The 26,659-nt window shown below is 43.0% G+C and overlaps 1 protein-coding gene across 1 annotated transcript in view; it reads right to left on the bottom strand.

Moving 5' to 3' along the window:
- Positions 1–215: 215 nt before the first annotated feature.
- The window catches only part of CSMD2 (CUB and Sushi multiple domains 2), a 786,100-nt gene continuing 759,656 nt past the window's right edge, over positions 216–26,659 (bottom strand). Inside the window, exons 61-70 of the mRNA XM_049878694.1 lie at positions 24,401–24,574; positions 23,707–23,780; positions 21,829–21,940; positions 21,080–21,259; positions 9,527–9,589; positions 7,817–7,978; positions 4,406–4,518; positions 2,465–2,552; positions 597–735; positions 216–375 (exon numbers count right to left, since the gene is read on the bottom strand). Coding sequence (XP_049734651.1) covers positions 216–375; positions 597–735; positions 2,465–2,552; positions 4,406–4,518; positions 7,817–7,978; positions 9,527–9,589; positions 21,080–21,259; positions 21,829–21,940; positions 23,707–23,780; positions 24,401–24,574 — 1,265 coding nt within the window. The remainder of the gene's footprint in view (positions 376–596; positions 736–2,464; positions 2,553–4,405; positions 4,519–7,816; positions 7,979–9,526; positions 9,590–21,079; positions 21,260–21,828; positions 21,941–23,706; positions 23,781–24,400; positions 24,575–26,659) is intronic.

Consider the following 26,659-nt stretch of genomic DNA (forward strand, 5'->3'; position numbering starts at 1 on the left):
CCCAGGGCTTGGCATGTGGCTGTGCTCCTTGCACAGTTCCTGTGCTGGTGAATGTGTGCCCCTGGGTGCTAGGGCCTCTGGGCATCTATGGGTGCATCTCTGTGTCCATCATGGGGTGCTTGTGTTGGGGACGGTCTGCCTCCCACACCCCCATCTCACCGGCTGGCGGCGGCGGGGCTCTCAGTGGTGACGGCGGTGGCAGCCAGGCCTGGTGGCTATACCGCTGTACACACTGTGCTGACTGTGAACTCCGCCTCAGCGGCCATGATGTCTGTGGGCTGGATGTTGCGGTCATACATTGGGTTCTCAAACGTGGCCCGGACATTTGTGTTCTCATGGCCAGCATAGCCATTAAATGGAACTTTGGGTCTTCTCCTGGGGAAAAGAGAGATAGTGACTAAGACGTGAAAAAAGAGACACACAGAAAGGGGGACAGTGAGGGAGTGAGGGAGGTTACTTCTTCCTTCTGGAAGGTTACAGCTCTCCTGAGCCTAGACAGCTCTGGGTGGTTTGGGGTCGGGACAGGGCCTGGTACCCGCCTGTGACTGCCTGCCCGCCCCCTACTCCCCATCCCTGGGCCCCTTCCTCCCCCGTACCTGTGCTTGTAGAGATAGAGCACGAAGCCTGCGATGATGAGGGCGATGAAAGGCACCAGGATTGCGGCGGCCACTGAGCTGCTGTTGGAAGCAAAGTGGCGGCCGATGGACTCAGGGTCTGACTCCAGCAGCCTGAGGTCTGTAAAGTTCCAAATCACAAAACTCAAGTCAAAGAGACACAGTCTGAGGCCATGGTCCCTGTCAACCACCCTGCCCCACTACACCCTATTGGGAAGTACAGCTGTGGCCTGGGACTTACCTGCTCCATGCGGCTGGGAGGGCCCTGGGGCCCAGAGCCTACCTCCTCCTGGCCTGCCCCCTCAGACATTCCCCCGGAGCAGGGACCCCTATGCTCATGCCTTGTGCTGGTCAGGCTGTACCCAGAGGATTATGCTCAGTCCTAGGGAAGGGAATCTGAGAAAGAACTGAGCACAGTTTTTCTCTGACACACATGGGGTCACCATGAGTCAGAGTTGACTTGATGGCAACTGGTGGTGGCCCCTGGGAAGTGCTCCACCTAAGTGAGGGGGCTGACGTCCTGAGGCGGGGACAGGTCTGCCTCAGGGGACAATGAGCCAGGAGGGGAGCCAGAACAAGACCCCAACTTTCTGATGTCTTTCCAGTTTGTTAGGTTGTGGAAGCCAGGGAAACTGTCTTCAAATCTTTGAGGGGCTATTGTATGGAAGGGAGCTCTGGTGGCTCCATGGTTAAGTGCTTGGCTGCTAACCAAAATGTTGGCAGTTTGAATCCACAAGCTGCTCCTTGAAAACCCTGTGGGGCAGTTCTACTCTACAAATTGGAATAGACTCTATGGCAATGGGTTTATTGTATGGAAGACAGGGTGGTCTCATTCCATGCAGCTCAGAGGGCAGAACCAAAAAAAAGCCAAACCCACTGCTGTCGAGTCGATTCTGACTCATAGCGACCCTACAGGACAGAGTAGAACTGCCCCATAGAGTTTCCAAGGAGCACCTGGTGGATTTGAACAGCCGACCTTTTGGTTAGCAGCTGTAGCACTTAACCACTACGCCACCAGGGCTTCCTCAGAGGGCAGAGCTAAGAGTAAATCTGGGTGAGGGGCAGTGTGAAGTGGGACCGACAGGGAGGCAGATCTGCTTAATAGGGGGAAAAGCTTTCTGAAGGCCACAGCTGTGAGAAAATGCAATGAATTGCCTTGGCTGATGGGCCGCTAGGGACTGGAGGTGTGAGTGGCCAGGGTGTAGGCCTGGCTCTGGGATACCACGATTGTCTCCTGTCTCCTCTTCCACTGCTTCTGAGAAATCAGGGCCCCCTCCTGCCATTAGATCCTGAGACTTGGCACCCAGAAGCTCTGGGTCAAGGTCAATCTCTGAAGTGAGGATGCTTGACACTGATAACCCGAAGGATGCAGGGAAAGATGCCAAGGAAGAAGATGGGAAGGAAGCATCTATCAGTCTCAGTTTCCTCATCACTAAAATGGGGACAACAAGTCCAATCTTCTAGGACTGTGCTGAGGAGGAAATGAGAACACAAGTGAAGGCCGCCCTGAGACCCCCAAGCTTGAGTGCTTAAGGGTGTCTTTGTACCCTGAGGCAGAGGTGATGCCTGAGGGCTGACCAGGTAGTGTGGCAGGAGGCTATACCTGGGCCCTCAAGGGCTGAGCTGTGAAACTGTTCAGCAAATCTTGAGGGTATGTGTATATGTGCTTGTTTTTGGAGACAGATTCCACAGCTTTTGTCAGAATTTCAAAGGCATGCCCTACCCCAAAAAGGTTAAGAACCTCTTTCTTAGCTGGTTGAACCTCACCAATCCTCTCCTTCCCCTTGGCCTCAACACAGTTTCTGCCCACACCCATGAGCTCACACTTCCAAGGGACAAATGCTAGTTACCAAGTCTTTGAAAGCCGAACTGCCCAAAGTCTTGGCCCTTGACAGAGCCTTGGTAGATGAAGGTGCCTCCGGAGGACTCTGAGGAGACCTGTGATGGTGGGAGCAGAGAGTAAGATGCGAGGCAGGCTAGAAGAAGCCAGAGCTCCTGCAGGCCAGGCCAGGGACACACTCATAGGTACACATGCTGCCAGATGTGCTGGTTTCACCCACCCAGCCACAGCACGACACGCAGACATTGATGCTCTTCCCACACCCAGGCAGGCACCAACTCCTTGTATAAGGTAGTGAGAAATATTCTTTTCCTACTTGTCAAGTTGCTTAGTCTGTCTGTGCCTCAGTTTCTCATTTGTAAACCAAGAATAACAATAGTACCTATGCTATAGGGTTGCTATGAGGATTAAGTGGCTTAATACAGATAAAGCACTTAGAACACTCTAGAGGCCCTAGATATGCGCTAGCTATTATTACTGTGGTGGAAACAGATTTTACAGAGGTGTGGAACAAATATAACCAGGATTAAAATGTACATAGTGGGTTTAATGTAATGGAGACTTCATCACAGTTCCAGTAGCTATTAATTTTTTTGGCAGGGGCTATTTGGGGGCATAACCCCTCCCTGTTGCCCCTGTGCCTCCTTGATGCTCAGACATGGAACTCAAACATGTAGACTGTGGACTCCTCAGCTTGGGGTGTGCATTGAGGATTACTGTGCTACAACTGGTGCACCTTCCAACTCCAGGGTGCTCTAACCCCAGTGTGGGGCTCTCTTGTCTGTGGGACTCCGGGTTGACCTCCCCACCTATTTGCCCCTAACACGCCCTGGGTGTCAGCCCACCAGCAGTGGCCCTGATGGTGGGCTGTCATCTTGGGCAGCTGCCTGCTCCAGCTGCTCCTGGCCCTCCCCAGCTCCATTCCCGTCTTGCCCCTGTCCTGCACTCCTAGCTCCCTCCCCCAACTTTGACCCTTGCCTTCTTACATCTGGCAGCCACCATGGTGGAATCTGCTGTTCCTGCAGAGCTTTTGGGCTACTACTATTACAGCCAGTGCTTAGAAACCCAAGGGGCTCCATAAGACACCCTTGGGCATACCAAAAATGCCTGTATCAGCCGCTGGGGAAGACATTTGATTCTCTTTATGTATTTATAAAGTAAAGTCACTAAAGCTGCTGACCTCATGCCAGTCCTCCACCAACTATTCCTGTCTGTGAAGATGCACCCTGACTCCTTTCTGCTACTCCTGGCCCACCGTGACTTTCCCTTTATCCCCACCCCTTCTCCTCTAGTCCCAACAATTCAAGTCAGGGATGCTGAGAAGGTGGTAGGTGAAACCCTGCATTTTCAGTGGGCATTCTGCTCAACGCCACTGTCTGTGACTAGGAAGGTATGGGCAGAGGAGCATCACTGGGGACCTGGTTTCCAGCTCAGGGATAGCCTAGAATATAGTAAGTCTTTCCCTCAAGGGAATGCAAGACAGGCTAATCCCTTTCCCAATATCCTGGTCTCTTAAGTTATATTAAATCACCTACAATCTGCACCTTCAAATGTGACTAGATGTTTGAGGTAGTCATTTGGGACTCCCTACTTACTCCCAGTTCCCACCCACCCTTACCTTCAACTTGTTTGCATTTACTCTTATACCCCTGACCCTCAATTCCTTGCTTTCTGCTGTAATTTCAGAACTTACTCCATCTATCTCAGATGTGATCCTCTGGACTCTGAGTCTCCTGGACCTTTTATCTTTTCTTTTGCCCATCCCAGTAAGATGAGAACTCTCTTGCTACCAGTCCTGGCCCCACAGAAAACCTCCTCCCAAGTTTTCCCCTTGATTCTGGGAGTTTTAACACCCTTCTCCTCCCCCGCCTTCCCTGCTGGTTATCTCAGAATTGGAGATGGGGCAGAGCACAAGGAGGTCAAGGACAGAGTGAGATTTAACTAGACTTACATGCCCATCTAAAGCCCAGTGGTCATCTTTGAACTTATTCACGAAGATCTCTACTGGTCCTGTGATCTGGTAGACCTGGAGTAGGAGATGGAAATCTTCCTTCTTGTAAATTCCTGAGAAAAGAAAGTTCACATGTAACTTGAAAAATCAGGGAAGATTTCAAAAGCCCATCTATGGGTATGTGGGTGTGTGTGTCTGAGTGGAATTTCATGGTGTAGCTGTATGTGGCTGGATGTTGATATAAACATTCTCTGCACATCTCTAAGTATGTAAGTATAGAGGTGCCTATGAGTTTGTATAGGCTGGAGGTGAGTATATGCAAGAATGTGCGTATGTATTGATAAACAACTGGATTACTGTGTTGTGATTGTGGCCCTGCTTACACATATCCCATCCATATGTGTGAGAAAAAATACGGTTTTGTGTGTATAATACGTCAATTAATGGATGGGTATGTTTTCAATTCAGTGGGTGCAGGACCGTATGAGGGCATGTACATGGGAGTATAGGAGTGTGTTTATGACTATTTACATGTTAAAATGAATGAGTGATATGACCGTTCAGCTTCATTTGTGTGTGTGTGCAGATATGAGTGGATATAATTGTATGTGGGACTGTGTATCAATGTGCTCATTCATTTATATATCCATCTATTTAGTGAACATCTGCGTTCTAAGACGTTTAGTTTTTCTGATTATAGAAATCTGAAAATTGAGGAAATTTTGGAAAATGCAGTGGTGCATGAAGAAAAAAAAAAATCATTTCTGTTCCTGCTATGAAAAAATAACTACTGTCAACATTTTTTTTACTGTTGATATTTTGTTGTAAATACTTCCAATTTTATTTCTTATGAATATAATTTTTCCCTTAAAAATTGTAAACTTATTTTAAATGCATTGTTGTTGTTGTTGTTAGGTGCCATTGAGTTGGTTCTGGTTCATAGTGACCCTATGTACAACAGAACGAAATACTGCCTGGTCCTGCGCCATCCTCACAATCGTTGTTATGCTTGAGCCCATTGTTGCAGCCACTGTATCAGTCCATCTCATTGAGAGTCCTCCTCTTTTTCACTGACCTTCCACTTTACCAAGCATGATGTTCTTCTCCAGGGACTGGTCCCTCCTGATAACATATCCAAAGTATGTGAGATGTAGTCTCACCATCTTTGCTTCTAAGGAGCATTCTGACTGTACTTCTTTCAAGACAGATTTGTTCATTCTTTTGGCAGTCCATGGTATATTCAATATTCTTTGCCAATGCCATAATTCAGAGAAGTCAGTTCTTCTTTGATTTTCCTTATTCATTGTCCAGCTTCCGCATGCATATGAGGTGACTGAAAACACCACAGCTTGGGTTATGTCGGTGCCTTTTCCTCAAAATTTGCATAATATTCCATCCAGCAGATAGACTGTAATTAATGTACCTACTTCTCTATTTTCAGACAATTTTCTGTTCCAATTTTTATGTAATACAAATAACCTTGCAAAGGAGACATCTTTTACTCATAAACATTTGACCCCCTCCATAGTTATTTCTTAGGATAGAAATTCTTAGAAGTTTAATTAATGGGTCTGATCATTTTCAAGAATCTTGATACAAATTGCCAAATTGTTTTCTAGAACTGTACTATTTTATATTCTACCAGCATTGCATGAGTACCTTCACTGAAATTAGACCAGCACTAAGGTTTGTTACCTTTAAAAAAAACTTAGCTAGATGGGCAGAAGGATTTAAAATAGGAAGTATCATCACGAGTACAGAGCAAATAGGATTTCCTGCCAAGCTCACACCATACATAACAAAGTGCTTTAAAAAGCATGTTGCACAAAATAACCCAAAAGAGTATTATTTGCATTATCTTATTATATCAGAATTTAAAAATAATTTGACCCATGAATAATTTTTCTGTATCCAAATTCTACTTTTTTCACAACGAAAGAGAAAATTTAGCCAAATAGCGTTACATGTCCGAAATTATGATCAGTATTTTTAGAAATAGTAGTAATGGTATTTCCCAGACTATTTGAATTTTCCTACTTTGCTCTCTCATTTAACAGTATTATAAAAATTAAAAAAAAAACAAACAACTTGTCATGCATAATAAAGTCATCTATCAAGCATATACTGGACATCTCATCTTTATTTCAATTCTCAATAATTTTTTTCTGCAAGCATGAAAAAAATCTTAGCTAATGGGATAAGTAGAAAAATGGTATTTTATGTTCACTCTTATTTTTGATTACTGGGGAAAAATATTTTTTGTTTTGTTTATTGATTGCAGTTTAGCTTCTAGGAATTCTCTGTCCCTCTTTATTTTTGGTTCAATTTTAGGGACTGTTGTCAGCTGCTGCTGAGTCGGCCTCCAACTTCTGGTGACCCCAAGCACAATGGGATTGGACTGTTGTGATCCATAGGGCTTTCACTGGCTTATTTAAAAAAATATATTGCCAGGCCTTTCTTCCTAGTCTGTCTTAGTCTGTGTCTTAGTTATCTAGTGCTGCTATAACAGAAATACCACAAGTGGATGGCTTTAACAAACAGAAATTTATTTCCTCACAGTACTGTAGGCTAGAAGTCCAAATTCAGGGTGTCAGCTCCAGGGTAAGGCTTTCTCTCTCTCCTGGCTCTGGAGGAAGTTCCATCTCATCAGTCTTCTGCTGGACTAGGAGCTTCTCCGTGCAGGGGCCCTCAGAGCAGGGTCCAAAGGACACGCTCTGCTCCTAGTGCTGCTTTCTTGGTGGTATGAGGTCCCCCTGTCTCTCTGATAGCTTCTGTCTTTTATATCCCAAAAGAAACTGGCTCAAGACACAATCCAATCTTGTAGATTGAATCCTGCCTCATCAGCACAACTGCTGTCCATCCCCCCTCATTAACATCATGGAGGAAGGATTTACATCACAGGAAAATCACGTCGGATGACAAAATGGTGGACTATCATACAATACTGGGAATCATGGCCCAGCCAAATCGATACACGTATTTTTGGGGGACACAATTCAACCCACGACAGTGTGAAAGCCCCACTGAAACCTGTTTAGCATCATAGCAACACACAAGCCTCCACCGATAGACAGGTGAGATACATTGAGTAGGAATCAAACCTGGGTCTCCCATGTGGAAGGTGGGAATCTTACTACTGAAGCACCAATGTCCTTGATTTTAGAGATATTGGTCTTTATTTATAAGAGTTCTTTATATATTCATGTCATTAGCCCTTTGCCATCTAACAATTTGCATTTAATCCGTGATGCTTTTATCATGTAAACAAAGACAAATAGACTTTTCCCCTCCTCCTGCCCCCCAGACATGTCTAAGTCTTGCATACAGTACAATGCAATGACATTAGACTCATCCTTACAAAGGGCGTGTGCCTGCTCCAACCTTACTTTCGCCAGGCGGCCTGCACCTTACCAGCTAAATGCAGTTCCACACCGCTGTGGTCAATCATGGTGGCATTGACTTTGCTGTTGACAGCTTGGAAACCAGTCACTCTGAGCATGGCCGGCTGCTTCTTCCCCTGGTACTCATAGGCCCCCTTCCACAGAGAATTCTTGGCAAAAACATCCCCAGGAACTAGAGGAATTGAGAAATGGAAGTGAGAGGGACTTTGTGTGTGCTGGTAGAAGGGAGGCCACCTGTTGCCCCATCCCAGCTCCCTCTCTGAGATTGTTTCTTTTTACCCAGTTTCTAACACAGGGAGGGTGGTAGAGTTCTCTGGCCATCTTGTGATCCTCTTGTGTCTCTGAGTGGATGGATGGAGGGAAGAAGGAGAGAGAGGGTAGATAAGAGCAAAGAAGGAAATGAATAAGGATGGAAGAGAAAGGAGGAATTAGCAGGAAAAAGAAGAAAAGGGAAAAAAGGAGGAAAGGAAGTTAAAATATGGAGAAAAGGAAGAAGAGAGAAGACAGAAAACTAACATGTCAGTATAGTGTGGTGGATGGGAACATGGGCTCATGAAGTCAGGCAGACCTGGATGCTAATCTTGGCTCCGCCACTTACCAGCTATTTTACCATGTGCAAGAGCCTCAGCTTCCTCACCTGTACAGGCCACACCTGTAGTTCTGCAAATGTGGGCACTCAGACCAATCTCATCAGGGCTATTGTAGGGGTTAAAAGATCTAATGTTGCAAATCATATGTCACATGCTGTTAGGTACATTGACGCACCTAATGCATGATAGCTGTTAAAATCATTATTTATGCTTATAATAATTCTCTAAGGAAAGTATTGTAATTTCCGTTTTACTGAAAAATAAACTGAAGCTCAAGAGGTGAAGTTCATTTGCCCAAGGACACAGCTAGTCAGTGACCAAAATGGAACCTGAACTGAGTTTATGATTCCAAATCTAGTCTTCTTTCCTGTATAACACACATGCTCCTGTGGTAAGTAAAAGTACAAGGTTCAAAAAAGGACATGAGAGCTTATGATGATTTTGCATTGGTTAGACCACACCTACAGTTTTGTGTCCAGTTCTGGACATCACACTTTGAAAGTCATGAAAAAAACTGAACCAGTTGCCATGGAATCGATTCCAACTCACAGTGATCGCATGTGTGTGAGAGCAGAATTCTACTCCATATGGTTTTCAAGGTTGATTTTTTGGAAGCAGATAACCAGGCCTTTCTTCTGAGGCAACTCTAGGTGAAGTTAAACCTCCAATCTCTTGGTTAGCGCTAAGCGTTAACTGTAGCCACCCAGCGACTTCAAATGCCTGTCTTAGAAATGAAAGCACTTCTAGGAGGTTCCCTGGGTAGGATTTGGGTCTACGTGTCTGTCTCAAGACTAGGAGTTCCAGGCAGGGCCTGGCTCTGTATGACCATACACTAGCTGGTCCTATGCCAGGAGGGATTGTGGTAATCAATGGCTCTAGAGCTTGAAGCTTAGGCTACATGTCTGGAAGGCCTTAGCTCTCTCTTCTGGATGAGTTTTCTGCTTCCATGAGGCTCATGTTCTCCTGAAGTCAGGCTGGGGTTAGGAGATAGGTGAGAACATCTGTCTGGGTCTACAGACAGTTTTCACGCCCATCCATTGGGTACTCAGCAAATCATAGGCATGCTGATGGGTAACTGGGTGAAAGAGGCTACATGAGTTTCTTGAGCCCAAGATCTGGACTATACATACCCGATGCTTGGGTGAGTGGTGGCTCCCGGGCGGTGTTGATGGGTCTCCCACTGGGCCGGACCTCTGCTGGGGAAAGAGAACAGAAGAAAACACGCTCAGCCACTGGCCCAGACTCTTACAAAAATAACGGGCACCTCTCTGACATTACATTGGTGGGTTCCTTAGATCTTCCTTTGGACTGATCCTCCTCGACCAGGATTCTTAACTCTTTGTGCCAAGGAGCCCATTGACAGTCTAGTGATGCTGATGGGCCCCTTTTCAGAATAATAAAATTCAAAGGATTATAAAGTAGATCAATTATATCCACTATGAATTTAGGATATATATGTGATTCTTTATTCTTTATAACAGTGGGTTTAGTAACTACCATAATCTTGAAGTAGTCAGGAGCATAAACACTATTTCATGATATCTATAACAATTGTAATACAATGTGAAAATATCAGCAATTTCTATTGGTGAAAAAGTCACAGGCATTGCTAACACTATTATGGGTTGTTGTCTACATTCAAAATTAAAGAAAATTTCAGTAAGAGGTAAAGGAAAATAAAGATGTATATTTTCAAATCTTTGTGCATAGATTCCCCTGAATGGCCCCATTAAGAATCCCATATTAAAAAACCCTGTTTTTAGAATCCAACATCATATTAAAAGAGTCCCACACCATGACCAAGTGGGAACAATTTCAGGAATGTGAGGATGGTTCAACATTAGAAGATCAATCAGTGTAATAAACCCAGTGCCATCGAGTCGATTCTGACTCATAGCGGCCCTATAGGACAGAGTAGAACTGCCCCGTAGAGTTTCCAAGGAGCACCTGGTGGATTCGAACCACTGACCGTTTGGTTAGCAGCTGTAGCACTTAACCACTATGCCACCAGGGTTCCCAATCAATGTAATACACCACATTAATAGAACAAAGAAGAACCACATGATATCTCTATTGAAGCAAAAAAAGGCATTTGATAACATACAACACCCTTTCTTGATAAAAACCCTCAACAAGACAGAAGGGAGTAGAAGGGAAGTTCCTCAACATGATTATGAGCATTTATGAAAAAGACAACAGCCAACATTATACTTAATAGTGGAGAAAGATTGAGAGCTTTCCGTTTGAAATCAGGAATGAGACACGGATACCTGCCCTCACCACTCCTATTCAGTATTGTATTGGAAGTCTTAGCCAGACAAGAAAAAGAAATAAAAGATACCCAAATGAGAAAAGAAGAAAACCCTGAAGAATCCACAAGAAGGCTTCCAGAGGCAATAAAGGAATTTTGCAAAGTTGCAGGGTACAAGATCAACAAAAATCAGTTGGGTTTCTATACACCAGTGATGAGATATCTGAAATGGAAATTAGAAAACACTTCCAATTACAATAGCAATCTAAGAGAATAAAGTTCCTAGGAATAAATTTAACCAGGGATGTGAAAGGCTTATACAATGAAAATTATAAAACACTGCTGAAAGAGATTTGAAAGATCTACATAAATGGAAAGACCTTCCGTGTCCATGAACTGGAAGACTTAAGATCCTTAAGATGTCGATACTACCCAAAGTGACCTATAGATTTAATACAATTATGTAACCAATAGGGTTAAACTGGTCTCCCTCCTGAAATGTAAGACAGGGTTACACTTGTCCCCCCCACCCCATCACACCTGGGCTTGTGAATTCCTGATAAGGCCTTCTGTGCCCAAGGTCCTCTTACTGCTTTTCTACTCAAGGCCGCTTCACTATTCACCAACTCCACCCCTTCCCCTCAATTTGGACATGAGCAATAAGCTGAAAAGCTGTCCTTAGATAAACTTCATGCGTCACCCCCCCCAAAAAGCATGTGCCCCTAGCTGCCATATTGCACCCCCCAATGTACCCCCATACATGTTAATTAATTCCTGAAATTGCCCACCTAGTCCCAGAAACTTCATAAATTATGTATAAGTTCCCTATCCTGAGCCCTATAACTGCCCTAGAATCCCCAACCTTGGGAGCTTGATTTGAGACGATCTCCGAGCTCCTTGCTCGACTGGCTTGCAATAAAGTCTACTTTCTCTTTCTCAAAGGCCTGGTGTCTCTCAATTGACTCAAAGTGTTGTGCAAGGCAGGACCCACCCCCATTGGATTACAAATTCTAATAAAAATTCCAACAGCCTTCTTTACAGAAATGGAAACATCAATCTTTTCAAAGAGCTAGCTTTGGTGTTTGTGGGTCCTTCATATTTTCTTGGTTTTACTAATTTCTGTTCTTATTTTACCCTTTTATACACGTTCTCACTTTTGGAATTTATAAGCTAACACTTAGCTTATTATTTTTCAGTTTTCTTTTCTGATATATTCACTTAAGTCTGTGTGTTTTCCTTTATGAACCACTTTGTGTGGGTCCCACAAGTTTTGATATGTAGTGTTTTTGTTGCTGTTGAGTTCTAAATATTTTTTAATTTCTTCTTTGACTCATGAATTATTTAGAAGTTTTTCTATTCCCTAACACATGGCTTGTATTCTTTTTTCTTTGGTAAGTTATAATTTTATTATTCCTAACCCATCCTCCCCCTCTGCCCAATATCACTGACCTGTGGCCAGAGAGCATTGTATGTATGACGTCAATTCTTCAGGCTTGCTAATACTTTGCTCAGTAGAGTGGATTGCTTAGCAGAAGGAGGAGGGGCTTTCTTTCTTTTACATAACATAATGTTTTGTTATCAGACTAACATAATGTTTTGTTAATGGATTGAATTGTGTCCCCCAAAGGTATCTGTCAACTTGGCTAGGCTGTGGTTCCCAATGTTGTGTGACTGTCCACCATTTTGTCTTCTGATGTGATTTTCCTGCGTGTTGTAAATCCTATCTCTATGGAGTTGATGAGGTGGGATTAGTGGCAGTTATGGTAATGAGGCAGGACTCAATCTACAAGATCAGGTTGTATTTTAAGCCAATCTCTTTTGAGATACAAAAGAGAGAGGCAAACAGAGAGACATGAGGGGCCTCATACCATCAAGAAAGTAGCGCCAGGAGAAGAGTGCATCCTTTGGACCCAGGGTCCCTGTTCTGAGGACCTCCTCGTCCAGGGGAAGATCGATGACAAAGACCTTCCTCCAGAGCCAACAGAAAGAAAGCCTTCCCCTGGAACTGATGCCCTGAATGTGGACTTCTAGCCTACTAGACTGTGAGAGAATAAATTTCTCTTTGTTAAAGCCATCTACTTGTGGTATTTCTCTTATAGTAACGAGTAGCACTAGATAACTAAGACACATAAATAATTTAAAAAGTCAAATAGAATTACAATGCTTATTAACAAAAAGTAGCCATTCCCTTGCTTCCCTCCCCAAGTTCCTGCACCTCAGGGGGAATCACTTTTAATTCTTATAGCTATCTCTTCCAGAACTTACTATCAAATTTCCAAAAAAAAAAAACAAGGTTTTTCTGCTATATCTTGATTTTCAACTTTAGACATTATCTATTGACTCTTAACGAAGAGATTGTTGTTGTTAGCAGCTGTTGAGTCAGCCCAGACTCATGGTGACCTATGCACAATGGGAAATGTTGCTGATTGGACCATTGTGATCTATAGGGACTTTGTTGGCTGATTTTCAGAAGTAGATGACCAGGCCTTTCTTCCTAGCCCATTTTATTCTGGAAACTCTGCTGAAATATGTTCAGCATCATAGCAACATGCAAGCCTCCACTGACAGACGGGTGGTGGCTGTACATGAGGTGCACTGACTGGGAATCAAACCCAGGTCTCCTGCACGGAAGCTGAGAATTCTACCACTGAACCGCCAATGCCCCCACTACTAAGAGATATTAGGATTTAATTGTTTTTACATCACATCCTTCCCTACGTCTTTCTAATAGCATTACATAGCATTCTTTTGGCTAAATAAGTATTTATGCTTATACTATGAAGATAATATAAATATTATTATTCATAGCTAAGCTCTGTAATGTATTATATTCATTTTCTTGATAAATTTTTTCCTCTAGGAGTTTGTAATTGCCTTTTATCTCCCTTAAATTTATTTACTTGGTTTCAGTCTATTATCACTAATTCAGTCTGTATCTTTTAGGAGTATAAATTTCCTCTCAATATCACCAGGCACATCAGTATTGTTCAGTTATTTATTTACTTACTCATTCACTCACCCACCTACCTACTTGGCAATTATTCCTCTTGAAGCCCTCTATCCTACTTCCGTCTAAACTATTTATATTAGTTTGATAAATAAAATTTTCAGTCTAAACTGGTTGCCCTACACATTTGGTCTACATTTATTGCCCTGTGACCTCCCTTCATCACTTCCTTGGGAATACTCTAATCTCTCCTTTAGGGGACCTCCATGTCCTGGATCCCATATCTTCCTCTTTCTTGGTTTATTGCCTTATTTGGAGATAGCCAGCCTCTGCAGCTTTTTCAAAATGGTGCATGAGAGATAAAATTATTAAGGCCTTGCCTTTCTGAAGATATATTTACTTTATCCTCACACTTGATTGATCATCTGCTGTGTTCAAATTCCAGGTTGAAAATAATTTCCCTTCATAATCCTGAGATTACTGCTCCACTGTCTTTTGGCTTCCAGTGTTGCTGCTGTGGTCCGATGCTCTATGATTTCCTCATATGGGGAGACTGCTGCTTGTCCACTAAAGCCCATCCTTTCCTTCTTCTACAGTAATAGAGTTGTAGTCAGGCACATGGTTGCCAAATGAGGGGCTTTATTGCCCAGCTCGCCTGTAGCTCAGTATAGCCATGTGACTACGTTATAGCAGAAATTATGAGTGCCACTTCCAGTCTTGGGCTTTAAATCATTGGACATGTACTCCTCCATGCTCTTCCCTTTTCCTAGGAGGTAGAACATGGATGTGCCTGTGATCTACCTTCAACAGACAGGGCAGAAAGAGAAAAAACTACTGGGAATGGCAGAGAAACAAGATAAAAGGAATCCTGGTCCCTGGAAGCACAGCAATCTGTCTTCCTGTCCTGGATGTTCTATGACAGAGAAATAAACTTCTTTGTACTTTAAGCTGCTAAATTGCTGCATATCTTTGGCAGTTTAGCTTTTTACTTAAACTATTTTACTACTATCCTTTGTATGTTAATAGTTTTTTCTCCTTTCTGGAAGTTTTTTTGGATTGTCTCTATCAACAGTGTTAAAATTTCATAATGATACAATTTTGATGATTTTATTTGTTTTTAATTTAATGGCTGGAGAGATTATTTAGTGGTATTTTCAATTTCGTGTGTTGCTGTGACGCTGGAAGATATGACACCAGTATTCAAATACCAGCAGGGTCACCCATGGCGGACAGGTTTCAGCTGAGCTTTCAGACTAAGACAGGCTAGGAAGAAGGGCCTGGCAGTCTACTTCTGAAAAGAATTGGCCAGTGAAAACCTTATGAACAGCAGTGGAACATGGTCTGTAATAGTGCTGGAAGATGAGCCCCTCAGGTTGGAAGGCACTCAAAAGATGACTGGGGAAGAGCTGCATCCTCAAAGTAGAGTCGACCTTAATGAAGTGGATGGAGTCAAGCTTTTAGGGCCTTCATTTGCTGATACGGCATGACTCAAAATGAGAAGAAACGGCTGCAAACGTTCATTAATAATCAGAAGCTGGAATGTGAGAAGTATGAATCTAGGAAAATAGGAAATAGCCAAAAATGAAATGCAACACATAAAGATTGATATCCTAGGCATGAGCTGAAACAGACTGGTATTGGACATTTTGAAATGGACAATCATATGGTCTACTATGCTGGGAGTGACAACTTGAAGAGAAGTGGCATTGCATTCATTGTCAAAAAGAACATTTCAAGGTCTATCCTGAAGTACAATGCTGTCAGTGATAGCACAATATCCATATGCCTATAAGGAAAACCAGTTAATATGACTATTATTCAAATTTACGCACCAACCAATAAGGCCACAGATGGGAAGAAATTGAAGATTTGTATCAGCTTCCGCAGTCAGGATGCATCGATTAATTACTGATGATTGGAATGTGAAAGTTGGAAACAAAGAAGGATTGGTAGTTGGAAAATATGGCCTTGGTGATAGAAACGACGCTGGAGATTGCATGATAGAATTTTGCAAGACCAACAACTTCTTCATTGCAAATACCTTTTTTCACCAACGTAAACAGTGACTATACACATGCACCTTGCCAGACAGAATACACAGGAATCAAATTGACTACATCTGTGGAAAGAGACAATGGAAAAGCTCAATATCATCAGTTCAGACCATCAATTGCTCACATGTAAGGTCAAGCTGAAACTGAAGAAAATTATAACAAGTACACGAGAGTCAAAGTATGACCTTAAGTATATCCTACCTGAATTCAGAGACCATCCCAAGAATAGATTTCACACATTGAACACTAATGACTGAAGACCAGATGAGTTGTGGAATGGCATCAGGGACATCATACACGAAGAAAGAAAGAGGTCATTGAAAGGACAGGACAGAAAGAAAAGACCAAAATGGATGTCACAAGAGACTCTGAAACAGAAGATTTCAAAGGGTGGCTCAAGAAGACAAAGTAAAGTATTATGATGACATATGCAAAGACTTAGAGATAGAAAACCAAAAGGGAAGAACATGCTCAGCATTTCTCAAGCTGAAAGAACTGAAGAAAAAATTCAAGCCTTGAGTTGCAATACTGAAAGATTCTACAGGGAGAGTATTAAACAACACAGGAAGCATCAAAAGAAGATGGAAGGAAAACACAGAATCACTATACCAAAAATAATTGGTCAATGGTCAGCCATTTCAGGAGATAACATATGATCAGGAACCGATGGCACTGAAGGAAGAAGTCCAAGCTGCACTGAAGGCATTGGCGAAAAACAAGGCTCCAGGAATTGACAGAATACCAACTGAGATGTTTCAACAAATGGGTGGAGTGCTGGAAGTGCTCACTCGTCTATGCCAAGAAATTTGGAAGACAGCTACCTGGCCAACTGACTGGAAGAAATCCCTATTTATGCCTATTCCCAAAAAGGTGATGCAAGCAGAAATTATTAAACAATATCATTAACATTACATGCAAGCAAAATTTTGCTGAAGATCATTCAAAAATAGCTGCAGCAGTATATCGACAGGGAACTGCCAGAAATTCAAGCTGGATTTAGAAGAGGGTGTGGAGCCAGGGATATCATTGCTGATGTCAGATGGATCCTGGCTGAAGGCAGAGAATACCAGAAAGATGTTTACCTGTGGTTTATTGATTACACAAAGGCATTCGACTGTGTGGATCATAACAAATTATGGATAACATTGCAGAGAGTGGGAATTCCAGGACACTTAATTGTGCTCATGAGGAATCTGTACATGAATCAAGAGGCAGTCGTTCAAAGAGAACAAGGGAATACCGTATGGTTTAAAGTCAGGAAAGGTGTGCGTCAAGATTGTATCCTCTCACCATACCTATTCAATCTGTAAGCTGAGCAAATAATCCAAGAAGCTGGACTGTATGATGAAGAACAGGGCATGAAGATTGGAGGAAGACTCATTAACAATCTGTGTTTCACAGATGGCACAACCTCACTTGGTGAAAGTGAAGAGGACTTGAAGCACTTACTGATGAAGATCAAAGACCACAGCCTTCAGCCAGATTACGCTTCAACATAAAGAAAACAAAAGTCCTCACAACTGGACCAATAAGCAATATCACGGTCAATGGAGAAGGGATTGAGGTTGTCATGGATTTCGTTTTACTTGGATCCACATGCAACACCCATGGAAGCTGCAGTCAAGAAATCAAAAGATGCATTGTATTGGGCAAATTGGCTGCAAGAGAAGCAAAGACGTTACTTTGAGGACTAAGGTGGGCCTGACCCAAGCCATGGCATTTTCAATTGCCTCAAACGCATATAAAAGCTGGACAATGAATAAGGAAGACTGAAGAAGAATCAATGCCTTTGAATTGTGGTGTTGATGAAGAATATTGAATATACCATGGACTGCCAAAAGAACAAACAAGTCTGTCTTGGAAGAAGTACAACCAGAATGCTCCTTAGAAGCAAGGATGGCGAGACTTCGTCTCACATACTTTGGACGTGTTTCAAGAAGGGATCGGTCCCTGGAGAAGGACATCATGCTTGGTAGAGGGTCAGCAAAAAAGAGGAAGACTCTTAAGGAAAAGGATTGACACAGTGGGTGCAACAATGGGCTCAAGCATAGAAACAATTGTGAGGATGATGCAGGACCGGGCAGTGTTTCGTTTTTGTGCATAGGGCCGCTATGAGCTGGAACTGACTCAATAGCACTTAATGACAACAACAATGATTTTCAAGAAGAAAACTTGTATCTTTCATTTCTGGAAAATTTTCTTATGATATTATTTCTTTGATATGCTCTTCCCCTACTAGTTGGATGTTGAATATCTTTTTCTGGTTTTTTTTTTTTTTTTTTGGTTCCTATTGCCATCTCTTTACCTTTTGTTCTATTTTCTATGAGATTTCTCAACTTTATCTGCTCACTAAGGGTCCTGGAATCTCCATTTGTTTCTTACAGACTAATTCTCCAGTGAAATTCTCAATGTTTTCATGTATTTTATTTATCTTTTCCTCTACTTTTGGAACCTATTAATCATATTTATTTGAAGGTCTTCGCGAGCTAATATCAATATCACTTGTGGCTCTGTTTCTATTATCTGTTTTTCTCCTTGGTTTTCGGTTATGTGGTCTTGTCTTTTGGCATACCAAGTGTTTGTGATCGAGTGCCAGACATTGTTGACAAAAATGTTGCAGGAACTCTAGATGATGTTATCTTCCCTCAAGGAGGATTCACCCTTGTCTCCACTAAGCAGGTTGATAGTTATTACCTCTCAGGAATTTGAACTGCAAAAAATTTTTTTTCTGGTTTCCATTTTTGCTGAGGCTCTGCAAAGTCATATTTAATTGAATCATTCTTTTGATTCTAATTTTATTTTTTATAAATTACTTTTGCTGCATTTTTTGTTCATTTCTCTTGTTTATTTTTTGCTCTTGCTCAAGGCATTTTATTTCTTCATGAGTCTTGTAATTTAGGAGTTTGAGCTCATTTGCCAATCGTTAACTGGGAATTCTCTGGGTCCTGAGTTGAGGATGTTGCCTCCAGACAGGATTACACTATCTCAGGCTGTTCACCTGAGGACCACTTTATTTCTTGGTTTAGGGTGTCCTGTACTATTTAGTCAGTATTAATACAAACACCAAACTCACATAAAGTAGGCTCACAGTTGTAAATTCTCAGAGGAGACTTTTTAATTCCAGGATTTTGCCTTCCTTTCCTGGAGGGAAGATATTTTTTAATCCAATGTTTCACTGAGGGTTAGATCTCTGAGGGTTCTGGCTTATGGGAAAGGGGGTGGGGGGTGGGATTCCTATTTCAGCTCTCTACCTTTCAAGGCCCAAGGCCTTGCCTGTTGTCCTCTGTGTGATTCTTAAGCTTCAGGTTCCTGGTCAATGTCCTGAGAGCAGTTGTAGCTTCAGTCCTGTTTAACCATTCAGATTTTCAGCTTCCTGTTTGTTTTTGGTCTTGTTGTGAGCCTGGGGATTTCCTTTACTTTCTTGAGAGCTCAACTATACATTTAAAATGTTCGTTATGTTTTACTCATCATTTTATAACCAGAGAGCTGTGTAGGATTCAGTGTCAACCAAGCTGTCAAAAATGAATATCCTTGGCTATGTATACACATTCTTTATTGATGCTATTACATAATTATATGTCTGGAGTGGGAGGAAGAGCCAGCTCAGTCTGCCACGCTGGCCCACTTGTATTTTATTATTATCAATATTTTTCTTTAAATTAAATCATATCTTAAAACTTAAATAAATGTAACTTTAAAAAAGAAAGGCCTTAAATATATGAAAAACAAATATTACTTTCAATAAATAAAAGAAATTTACAACTCATGCAGTGAAAATAAAGCAATGTTATTAAATTCTAGCTCTAATAAAGGCTCTGAATCTTAAACTCCCTCTCTCTTTGAGGGGTAGTATAGCAAAGTGGTTAAAAGCATAGATTTTGAAGTTAGACCGTGAAGGTTTGAATATCATTTTTGCCCCTTACCAGCCAGTGACCTTAGGTGTATTACTTAACTTCACTGTGCCTCAGTTTCCTCATATATTAAATGGAGATATGAATGCTCCTGCCTTGAAGGATTATCATGAGGATTAAGTGAGCTAATACACACAGAATTCTTAGAACAATGCTTGGCATATGGTGAGATCAGCACCTGTTAGAGACGGTGTAATGCCATTCTAGCATCAAATTGATTCTTTATCTTTTTTGGACTTAGACATCACTTTCTCCAGGAAGTCTTCCCTGACTTCTCCCTTCCTTCCTTAGGCTGAATTCGTGACCTTCTTCCTCATTCCCATGGCATTAAGTGCACCTCTGTTTTTTAAGGTACTTCTATAGGAATCGACTCGATGGCAGTGGGTCTATATCTGATGACTTTTCTGTCTGTATCCTGCAGTGGAATGCAGCTCCAGGGCAGGATTTGTGTTTTTTCCTCTGTACCCTCCAAGCTCAGCACAGGCACGGCATATTGATAATGCTCAATAAATAGAGAATGAATAAATTAAGAGAAGGGGGACGGAGGCTTGGGATACCAAACAAAACCCGTTGCTGTGGAGTCAAATTTCCACTCATATGGACCCTACAGGGCAGAGTAGAACTGCCCCATAGAGTTTCCAAGGAATACCTGGTGGATTAGAACTGCTGACCTTTTAGTTAGCAGCCATAGCTCTTAACCACTACACCACAAGGGTTTCCTGGGATACCCTGGTAACCCCCAAATGATTTTTGAAGGGTGCTATATAATCAGAGTTATAATGTGTGATATGCGATTCCAGTATGATGGAACCAAAGAGCTTTTCACTGCCTGATGAATAAACATAATCCTATGCGGGTATGTTTAAACTCAGGTAGAAGGTAGCAAAATAAAACTTGGGATACCTTCAATATGTGCCTCTCTTTAGACTACTCTCTATTTGGTCTCCTAGAGGCCTGACATTTCAGAAAATCAAAAGCAGGATCTACCTCCTGGAAACGATGTTTCTTCCTTCTTTTAGTGTATTATTGAGTAAAAAAAAAAAAAAAAAAAATATTTGCAAATATGTGCATGTGCCGATCCCTAGAACCTGTGAATCTAACCTTTTCTTGAAAAAGGGTCTTTGAAGATGTAATTAGTTAAGAATCTTGAGATGAGATCATTCTGGATCAGCCTGGTGGACCCTAACCCAGTGACAAGCGTCCTTATAAGAGACACACAAAGACACAGACAGAGGAGGCCATGTGAAGGTGGAGGCAGAGACAGGAATAATGTGGCCACAAGCCAAGGAATCCTGGCAGCCACCAGTAGCTGGAAGAGGCAAGGAACGAATTTCTCATATAGTCTTTAGGAGGAGCACAGCCCTGCCAACACCTTGAGAGATTAAACTTCTGTTTCTTTAAACAATCATGTTTGTAGAAATTTGTTATGGTAGCCTTAGGAAGCTAACACACTTCTCTTTGGCCCTCTATGACCTCAATCTCAGCTGTCACCTTGGTCTCCCACTGAGGGGGCCACTCACCCAGGCAGATGGGTGGTTTGCCTGTCCAGCTGCCATCTGCTTTGCAGGTGCGGTGCTCAGAGCCACCCTTCAGGGAGAAGCCCTCCTGGCAGGAATAGATGAGCGTGTAGCCCATGGAGGGCAAGTCCAGGGCCCCAACATTGGCATGGGTTGGCGTCTCTGGCTGCTTGCAGTGGTGGGCTGGGTGAGAGGAAAGAGATTGTTGGACCTGGAGAGATTAGAGTCTTCAGGAAGCCTTTCTGGCCATTCCCTTGTTTATACATGAATCATCCCCTTCCTATCCCTTTTGCTCCCAGAAGACCCTTCCCCTCTTCCCACCCCATCTTCTCGCTTCCCCAACTTTGATGCCAATATAAATGGCCAAGATGGAGATAATGAGGACACTGGCTTGGTCAACCCTGGAGGAATCCAAGCCTGCAGCACTTTTTTTGAGGGAAGAAGGAATAATTTTGGTCAAAACCTTGAAATCTCCGTCCTGAGGCCTGGTCTTGTAGTTGTTACTTTTTGCTGCTACTGGAATCTGCCTTAGTATGGGGATGCCTTCAAATATCAGAAAGGCTTTTGTGTGGAAGGGAAATTAAATGTCTTCTGTAAGGCTCCAAGGGGTAAGAACTACAAAAAGACCATATGGGTACAAATGAGAAGATGTGAGCTCCCTATCATTCACAGCATTTAAGTATGCAGTGGGTGACCTGCCGGGGGAGATAACACGTGGCCAAGAGTTTTCTTGGAATGAAGTCTGCACTCACGGATGCAGTCAGGTGGGGTTCCACTCCAGGTCAGGTTGGGGAGGCAGGTCCTGGTAGTGGAGCCCTGAAGTAGGTAGCCTTTCTGACAACGAAAGAGCACTGTGCTCCCAACCTGCAGCAAGACCAGAAGGTCCCATCATCACCTTCCATTCAGCAATGCTCCAAACTAGCCCTCCACCCATTTGTACACTGGATTACTTACTTTCTCACTGACCCAAATTCTACCCATGGCCTCTGCCTGGAACATCCTTCTCTGCTTGATTAAATCTTATTTATCCTTTAAGGCAGCTTATATCGCGCCTCTTCCACAAGGCCTTATCCAATCCCCTGAGCCACATTGATATTGTTATGAAACACAGCACACTCTGCTGGGATGGGCAACATGCCCGAGCCAGAATCCAAAGGCCCTGGGTCTGAGTTCTGGCTTCTACATTTACTCACTGAAACTCTCTACACCTTAGTAATCTTATGTACAATGTGTGGCTGACTATCCCTGCCTCATCTACACTGGAACGTTGTGGCGCTCAAATGTGACGGTGGATTTGAAAGCATTTTATAAAATGTGAAGATCTGCACAAAATAAAATCCTTAGTTATCTATGTCTCTTTCGGTGTGTAAATTCCTTAAGGACTGGCTATTGTTAGGTGCTGTTGAGCTGATTCCGACTCGTGGTGACCTTGTGTATAACAGAATGAAATGCTGCCTGGTCCAGCACTATCTTCATGGCTAAGGAGACTAAAGATAGGAAGCTTGTCTTAGTTGTAGATACATCCCTCAGAGAACCTGGCACTGCGCTTTGTAAATATCTGTTGAACAGAACTGTCACCTTCCCTCACTCTCCCTCTGCTCAGTCATTTTCCCACCCTCACCTTCCACTAGCCCCTCACTGTCTGACTCCACACTTTTGCAACCACCAACTCCACCTCTCCTTCTCCAATCCATTTGGCATAATGCGGCCAGGTCAGTTTTCTAAACCGCAACTTGGATTATACCTCTCTCCTGCTCAAAAAGTTCCTATTTCCTACTGGGTCAAATTCAAACACAAAGGGAAACTCAAAGTTTCCACTCCCTCTTCCACGCCAAGCTGCTTCTCTCTTGGACTTCATCATTTCATTCAGCAAGTGACACCATTATCCACACAGTCGTGCAACTCAAAAATCTCAAGCCATCCTTTATTCCTTCTTTTCCGTCAACCCCTCAATCTAGTCTATCCCTAAGGCCTCTTGGTTCTACCTACAAAACATATCCCAAACCCTTCCCTTCTCTCCACATCCACTGTTAATTCTCCTGCCCAACCCCACCCTCTTCTTTCACCCACGCCAATGCAATAGTGTCTCACTCGTTTAAGTGCTTCTACTCTTAACCCTTACTATTCATTCCTTTCTCTGTTCAGAGTGTCCCATTCCAGACTGTCCAAATCCCCTCCTCCCAAAGCTGATTCTGAGATGTGTCCACAGAGCCTACGTGCTGACATGTGCATGGTACCTGTCTCTCTTTTGTCCCCTGAATGAACCCTGTGTTGGTGGGTAGCATATGAGCGTCTTGAGGTGAGTAGGCCTATCTGTCTTACTTATTTCTAAATTCCCACAAACATCCTGCCCCAGCTACATGGGGTTGCTGGGAGGTGCTTGTAGAACTACATGTGATCTGTCTTTCCACATCAGCTTCTCTGATGTAAACACCTTCCTGCTTCTGAATGGCCCTCACGTGGAGCATGGTTCAAAATGGTAGAGCACCTCCTTTCTTCAGCTTCCAAGGTCTTGTTCTCCCTTAGTTCTAGCCAATGCTCTCCCAGAAAAGGTCCCTGGGGTCTCTGATGCTCACAGTGACAGGAGGGGACAGGAGGCAGGAAGGGCCGATCTTGGCTGACCTCATTACCTGGTAGCCCTGGGAATTGTTCTGTATCCCAAACTGCGGCACGCCGGGGTCTGCACACATGGTCAGCGTTGGGTCTGGATTTGCCAAAACAAAGACACAGACCACATGGTAACTGAAAACTTCACTGTCCCAACTCACTCTGAGAAACAGATATAGGAAATAAAGCAGAGCCACATGCTGACTTTTGATCCCTCCATGTGAATCATTCTCCAGGTTGATTATATACTTCCCTGTAGCACATATAGGGTGGCTGAGTCGGAATCGACTCGACAGCAGTGGGTTTGGTTTTTCGTTTGGTTCATAGCACATTAAAACCAAAAAACCAAACCCTTTGCTGTTGAGTGGATTCCGACTCATGGTGACCCCATGTGTGCAGAGTAGAAATGTGCTCCATAGAGTTTTCAAGGCTGTGACCTATCAGAAGCAGATCACCAGGTCTTTCTTCCGAGGTGCTTCTGGGGGGGTTCAAACTATTAACCTTTCAGTTAGTAGTTGAGTGCTTAACCATTTGCACCACCCAGGGACTCTTCCACAACACTTCTGAGCTGGTTAGTTTCTATCCTCCTTTAAGTAGCTCAGAGGAGGGCTTGCTCCCTTTTACAGATGAAACCACAGGGGAAGGAAGGTAGTAGTTGTTTCTGCCCAAAGGTTGCCCACCAGCCAGGGCATTGTCCACCCTCAGGTCCCCTCTCACCTATGCAGCTGGGCTGGGTGCCACTCCATGTTCCATCTGACTGGCAAAACCTCCGTGGAGAACCCACCAGCACCAGAGGGGGCTGGCAGGAGTAGGAGACCGACGACCTGTAGGAGAAGCCCCGGTCCTCTCTCCTGCCACGGGGTGGGACACCGGGATCTCCGCAGAACACAGCTGGGAAGATGAAGGGAGAAAGGCGGGTCCGAGGTGCTCTGGGAACCCAGTCTGCACCCCACTCCCTGCCTTTGTACTGGTTTCCTCTCAGCTTCACTTGTGCTCTGAAAACTGGGGGCAGTCCCCTGAAAGCGCTTGTACCTGCCTCAGTACTGCTCTGCCTTTCTGCTCCTTTCCACACTCAAAATAGTCATCCAAATAATGAAATAACATTATAAGAAACAGAAAGTTGAGCAGAAATAAACTATAATCCTACTACCCAGAACCAAAAAATTTTTTTTTCTTTTTCATGCACATTCTCTTCTAGTCTTTGTTCAGTTGTAAATAAACTTGCGCATGGTTGCAAACCCAATGTCCATGTGACTGTGAATCTTGCTTCGTTCATTTAATATTATCATATAAACAGTTTCCATGTTTATCACATCATTATTACTTATTGGCTACATAATTCTGCAATGAGAGGTTATGCCATAATTACATTTTTATCCTAACCCTTATAAAAAAAAACAATAACCCTTATAGTAGGTATTTTCTATTATTTTGAAGTTACATATGGCTTTTTCTTTCACTTGTATTGTTTTCTTGGCATGCCCTAAGGGTACACATTTACATTGCTGTGGGTAGGGTTTGAGTGTGTCTATTTCATTCAGGTCGTGTTAATGTCAGAGAGTATCATTAAGAGTTGACTACTGAAGGGAAGATATTCCTCAAGACATCACATCAAGCATGAGGAACATTCTTTATGCTGTGTGTACGTGTACATACGGTCTGAGGTTCACAATCATATGCAAAATAAAATGGAAGCTGGAGCTGTAGTCTATGCCCTGAAAACTGTAGTCTATGCCCTGGGCACAGCAGGCTCATCCCAAGATTGTCAAATCTGGTCAGTTGAAGGCTGAGCTGATTAGAAGCTACCGTATCCAGGAGGCAGCAACCACTGGTTTGTTCCGGTTCGAACCTCTGTTGAGAATTTGTAATTCCACCTCCAGATATACTGAATCAGAATCTACATTTTAACAAGATCCCCAGGTGATTCTTACGTACAATCAAATTTGAGAACCATTGCTCTACTAGTGGAAACCCTGGTGGCATAGTGGTTAAGTGCTATGGCTGCTAACCAAAGGGCGGGCAGTTCGAATCTGCCAGGTGGTCCTTGGAAACTCTACAGGGCAGTTCTACTCTGTCCTGTAGGGTCACTGTGAATTGGAATCGACTTGATGGCACTGGGTTTGGTTGGGTTTTTTGGCTCTACTAGTGGTTCTCAGAATTGGTCCCTAACCAGCAGTATTAGCATTGCCTGGAAACTTGTTAGAAAATGCAAATTCTCAGCAGAGGTTTGAACTGAAATGAACCGGTTCAAAGCCCTGGCAGCAACTCACAGAATAAGAAATACAAAGAGTTGACAAGCAGGGCTTCAAACCAGTTCATTCCAGTTCTAATCCCTGCTGAGGATTTGCATTTCTAACAACTTCCCAGGAAGCTGTATATAAGAATCACCTGGGGGATCTTGTTAAAGTGTAGATTCTGATTCAGTACATCAGGGGGTGGAAATGCAAATTCTTTGTAGGCATTTGTTAGAAATGAAAATTCTCAGCAGTGGCTCAAACTGGAATGAACCTGTTGAAGCTCTGTTGACAAGTAAAGAAAGATCAGCTCAGCCTTGCTAATTAGCAATGTGATGCCAATTAAGAAAATGAGCTCTCTTTTGAACTCAGACTGGCAAATATTTTAAAAAGACTGGCAAAATCCATTGTTGATGAAGCTGTGCGTTAAGAAACATTCTCATAAACTGCTGGTAGGATTATAAATTGGGAAACTCTTTGTAGAAGACAGTTTGGCAACATATGTTAAGAAGCATAAAGTGCCTGCCCTTTGGGCCAGCATTCTCACTTTTCGTATATTATTACAATAGTAAAGAAAGGCTATTTTCAGGGATATTTAATGCAGAACTTCTAACAGGATTAAATCGGAGACAAATTCATCATCAGCCGGAGAAGATTAAACTTGCTGTGGTACCCATAACAATGGAATTCTTTGCAGCCATTAAAACTGATAATTGATCAGAATGTACTGCTATGGAAAGGT

This window comes from Elephas maximus, chromosome 3, assembly GCF_024166365.1.
Source record: "Elephas maximus indicus isolate mEleMax1 chromosome 3, mEleMax1 primary haplotype, whole genome shotgun sequence".
NCBI lineage: Eukaryota > Metazoa > Chordata > Mammalia > Proboscidea > Elephantidae > Elephas > Elephas maximus.